We start from the raw sequence: 5,194 nt of genomic DNA, 5'->3' as shown, positions 1-5,194 counted from the left end.
TTTATTATCTATTTCACTTGCTGTGGCAATATAAACCATATAAATCCCTTTGAATGGAATTGAATTGAAAGAGGTGGTGAGAATAAGGGCTGTCCAGTGAGAAGAGTGGAAGGAGTGAGTGGCGTATAAGATGCAATGGTAATTGAGACTGCACCAGTGAATGTTTATTGGCAATCAAGGGATCCTGATATATTACATGTGAAAATGTGGAATTTGTAGCATTTATTTCAATGGTCATAAACTGCACAGCACAAACAAATAAGAAATTAGAGGCAATTGGAATTATTGTGAGTTCTGCAGAACGATTTTTGTGACTGAGTTTACAGCCGAGGCATTGCAAGAAATGCTTTAAAAGGATGATCTGCCCTCAAAGGTTCCTGAGTCTGTGTAGGGATGTGGCTTGAATTGGAATGTGACTGAAGGAGTGGGATATTATGTTAAAAACATATTTTTTTAAGTATATATATTTTATTTTCTATGATTCCGGTTTTTCCCACTTTTTTTCCTACAATGAATCTTTTTTCTATAGTTTACAACCTGTACAGTAGGTGGCGGCATGCAGCTTTAACGCTTGTTTGCGGGCCGCAATAATACCATAGAAAAAGAAGTCTGTCGTAAAATGATTGCAACAGTGTTGCCCGACTAGAGTTCAGTGGAGTACATAGCTAAAAGTCAGTAGATAATTACAATGTTTCGATTTCAAAGGCACTTGATGTGTTGTATACTTTATATTGAATTAATTCCAATCGAGTTTCCTGTCACAAGTCGATAGCCTATCTTTAGGGAGCCCTTAACTGAATTGATATCCAGTTATATTAGCGTGAAGATGGAATCATTTAACGGAGAGGGTAAGATGTTCTAAACAACGTCAAATGTTCTAAACAAAGTCCACTTAGTAGTCCAATTAATATTTGAAACTTGTTGTTAATCTGGCACATTCTGTGTATTAAATAAGTTATCCAATGCCTTTATCGTCTGTCAGTTGTGTTTGCAATTAGATGACAATATGGCTAGCTATGTTTACAAATTGCAAAGCCCATTCAAACACCGTGCACTGCCTACTCTAAGGTGTATGATGAGTCTTGGTATTTGCAGGTTAGGCTATTAGTTGTCAATGTTCTTGAATGAAAGCAGGGTTTTATCCCCTCTTCCTCGTCAACAGGAGGGAACCACGTACTTGTGGAAGTGAGCCCAGATATCCACATTTGTGGTTTCTGTAAGCAGCAGTACAATAACTTCGAAGTCTTTCTGGCCCACAAGCAAAATGGCTGCCACATACCCTCCTCTGACATATCAGCATCTAACTCGGCACCTACTCTTACAGGTAATACTATTCTTGCAGGGTGTTTTATCCACAGGCTAGTTTGAAGAGATTATGAAAGGTTACCCCAGACTCCTTAAATATACCATTGGAACAATGCAAGCCTATATATTTTCTCCTTCAAATACAACTTGTTATAAAGGCAAGTTAAAAATGGGTTATTTGGTTACTCGGTAACAATCTGATGTTTAGACAAATTCCTCAGTTTTCTGGAAATGTATCCTATACAGTCAGAAATCCTTTACACTTTTCCCCCTAGATTCCAGCACAGAGTTTGTTTTTGAGGAAACCTACCAGACGTGTGTTATGAGAGGTGTCAAAAATATTCTGACCAAAGCCTCTAAAACACCTTCCAAAAAATTAAAACCTGCCCTGACTTCAAAGAGGCGCAGCTGCTGTTTCTCAGGTTGGTACCCTCACTTCCTCTTTCATTAGTCCTGTGACACATTCCTTCCATACTGCTGGTATGGAGGGAGCACAATATCCGCTGGTCAGTTACAACCAATTTGCTCTTTTCTGGGTCGATTTACTTTTTTTATAGCTGGCTTTTACACTAATTATTAGTACAGTAAAGTTTTCTTGAAATGTGGTTCAAACAACACTTATATTCAGGGTGCATGAATCAATCACTTTTCTAATCAAATGCATAATTTATTCCTTTGCCCCTAGGATGCTCTTTCAAGACACAGTACGGTCAGAAAGACATGGAGCGACATCTCAAAACACATACTGGTATGTAATAATACCAGTGGAATTTTATCATAAATCAAATTCTATTGAGTTGTCATCCTAGTATGTATTGCGATTTTGACATTTATTTGTCCTCCAATCCTTGTGTGTGCCCAGGTGAGAAGCCGTTTGAATGTGAGCTTTGCCACAAGCGGTTCAGCCGGAGGGACAAGCTGAACATGCACTTCCGCTCCCACACGGGAGAGAAGCCTCACAAGTGCAAGTACTGTCCCTACGCTGCGGCCGACAGCAGCAGTCTGAAGAAACACCTCCGTATCCACTATGATGAGAGGCCCTTCAAGTGCCAGATCTGCCCCTATGCCAGCCGCAACTCCAGCCAGCTCACCGTGCACCTCCGCTCACACACTGGTGGGTCTGCTTGGGTTGATTAGTACACTTAAGCATTGCATTGTGTAAGTCTGGTTCTGAAATCAGGTTAGCGAATGGTCTACTTTGTTTCCCCGTTCATTTGGGACTGAAATATGGGACATGGGCTCATCTTGATATGACTGATTTTTGACTTCTAAAAAAGTCTAACAACCTTACGTTTTATGTCTGATGTTATATAAATGTATATATTCCTCTACTTTAGGGGACGCACCTTTCCAGTGCACTCGGTGTGAAGCAAAGTTCAAGATCAACTCTGACCTGAAGAGGCACATCCGCATACACTCGGGTGAGAAGCCTTACAAGTGTGACTTCTGTGACTACCGCTGTGCCATGAAGGGCAACCTGAAATCACACGTCCAGATAAAACACGGCACGGCCAACTCCTTCCGCTGCCCTGACTGTGACTTTCTGTGCACCAGTAAGACAGCTCTGAGGCAGCACTCGCGAGAACACCAGCCCACTCAACCCATCCAGTGCTCCAAGTGCACCTACTCCTGCTCCAGCAAGGGGGCGTTCAAGGTCCATGAGCGGATCCACTCTGAGGAGAGACCTTTTAAATGTGACTTCTGCAGTTTCGCCACCAAACAGCGCAGCAACCTGGTCATCCACAAGAAGAAGTGCCACACGGACAAGCCTGACATGGGTGTCGATGGAAAAAGAGGCAAAGCTGATGTCTGTAACGGAGAGGACCTTCACAAGCCTGTAAGCTCCCGGTACCGGGCCAAGCTGGACGCAACGCGGGCCTTCTGCTGTGACCTGTGCGAGGCGTCGTTCGTGAGGGAGGACTCTCTGCGCAGCCACAGGAAGCAGCACCAGGACTCAGACTCCCATCAGACTCTCTCTTTGACGCTCCAGCCCATCACCTCCCAGCACAGTGTTGTGACTGTGAGCCATGTACCCAGGCAAGACAGCCACACCACACAAATCCCACTCCACCAGGTCCCCCTGACTCCCCTGGCCTCGGACCCCCTGGCCTCCTACAGCAGTGCCCAGCTCCAAATCATAGTTTCCCACCCTCTGGGTCAGGAGGGCTCCTTCCTTCCCCTGCAGGCTGGGCTAGACTTTGGGCAGCACACCAAGGGATCCACCACGGTCTTCCTGAGCCCAGAGACCCAGGGCATGGTGGTCAACTGTATGAGCCTCATGCCCATACAGCAGCTAGGAGCTCAGAAACAGGTAGAGGGGGGCTCTCTGGAGCCTCAGACAGTCCTGCTGACACACCTCTCCCTAGGGGACAGCCGTAACCCTCTCCACCAGGCCCTACTTCAGACAGCCATCGCCTCCCAGGACTCCTCAGCCCACCACAGCAGCACACAGACCTTCATCACCACCTGCTCAGATCTGGAGGGTCTCAGTGCTCTCATTCAGGAGGGGGGCACAGAGGTTACTGTGGTGACGGAGGGAGGGAACCACAGTAAGCTAGTCGCCATGGCAACGGCCACCTCCAGGTTTTCGCCCCCGGACATGATGTGTAGCGAAGGTGACCCCTCGGAAGACTTGCCCAAGCAGGCACAGGTAACAGTGGTGCAGGAGTTTGGGGACAATGGCATTACCACCTGTGAGGAGGACAGTAGTCTCATGGTCCCTAGCATCAGTTTAGGCAGCCAGGAAGTGGTCATCCACGGCTTGCCTCTGGTGGTGACTGCTCAGAATCAGCCTGTTCTAGAACACCTCTCAGTCTCTACACAGAAACTCTATTCAGTGTCAGACACACACAACATTGATGGCCTCCAAGACTGACTAGACCACCATTACTGTACTGTTTGTCTGCAACAGATCTAATAGATAGCTATAGCAACCGGTTAGATAGCAGCTCATGTTCTGTTACAGAATGTTCTCATGTGCAAGTTACATTACATTGACTCTTGACCCATGTCATAGCTTTGTCATGTTTAGGTAAACTTAGTTATTCATCATAAATCCAGAGTTGAAAAATGAAGTCAATCTGACTACAGTCATCTTTGACATGTTTTCCAATCATGAACTTTACAATTCAGATGAAGAAAATGCATTACTTAAAGTGTCATGAAATAAAAACAAATAAAAACAGTATCTGCTTGTGTTTCTGTGCTACTCTCTTATTGTTTTTGAAATGCTAATTGAAATATATTGTTCTTGGTTCATGTGTCTGCTTTAAACAACCTGTCATTGACCATGCATGAGTATTAACATTGCAAAGTCAGATCTCCATGATAGAAATTGATAACTCACATTAAAAACCTAGATGGGTATGGACAGAAATAGCTTGCCATTACCTTTTACCTTTCCAGTCACCCATTGTCTGTCAATAGAGGTTTCTAATTTGTCCACTAGATGTCAGTGGAGACCATTGAGCTATGGGACGTTTGTTCTTTGTATTGCAGCCTTTCATGGCATTGACATGGGCTGCCTGTCTGATTTTTCTTTTTTTACTAATCGGGTCAGCTCTGAAGAAAATCTGATGTGATTGTTCAAAATACCAATTAGTGGGGGGAAAATCAGAATTGGGCTGTCTAAACGCAGCCAAAGAGTCATGGTAAACATGTTACATTTCATAAAGATTGATCTATGTGCTTCAGTTTCAGAATTATAAACTTTCTACATGTGATATTGCAGGATTGTTTCATCGTTGAACAAATGTCAAGGTGTTGATGTGTCCAAAGCACAAATTACCAACTACAATAGACATTTGATTGAAAGCCTCTTCTGCTTGTTTGCTATTTTCCTCCTGGAGCCACTTTGCCATTCAGCCTTCAAGTCCTTATAGTGTCAGCA

The 5,194-nt window shown here is 44.2% G+C and overlaps 1 protein-coding gene across 1 annotated transcript; it reads left to right on the top strand.

Moving 5' to 3' along the window:
* Positions 1–605: 605 nt before the first annotated feature.
* LOC118360737 (zinc finger protein 64-like) lies at positions 606–4,502 on the top strand. Its single transcript, XM_035740089.2, has 6 exons — positions 606–848; positions 1,163–1,324; positions 1,581–1,727; positions 1,991–2,053; positions 2,168–2,419; positions 2,643–4,502. The coding sequence occupies exons 1-6, from the start codon at positions 827–829 to the stop codon at positions 4,178–4,180; spliced, it is 2,184 nt and encodes a 727-aa protein (XP_035595982.1). The 5' UTR covers positions 606–826; the 3' UTR covers positions 4,181–4,502.
* The last annotated feature ends 692 nt before the right edge of the window (positions 4,503–5,194 follow it).

Source organism: Oncorhynchus keta, chromosome 28 (assembly GCF_023373465.1).
Source record: "Oncorhynchus keta strain PuntledgeMale-10-30-2019 chromosome 28, Oket_V2, whole genome shotgun sequence".
Classification (NCBI taxonomy): Eukaryota; Metazoa; Chordata; class Actinopteri; order Salmoniformes; family Salmonidae; genus Oncorhynchus; species Oncorhynchus keta.
The sequence above is the reverse complement of the archived record's forward strand: the minus strand, read 5'-3'. Positions and strand labels throughout refer to the sequence as shown.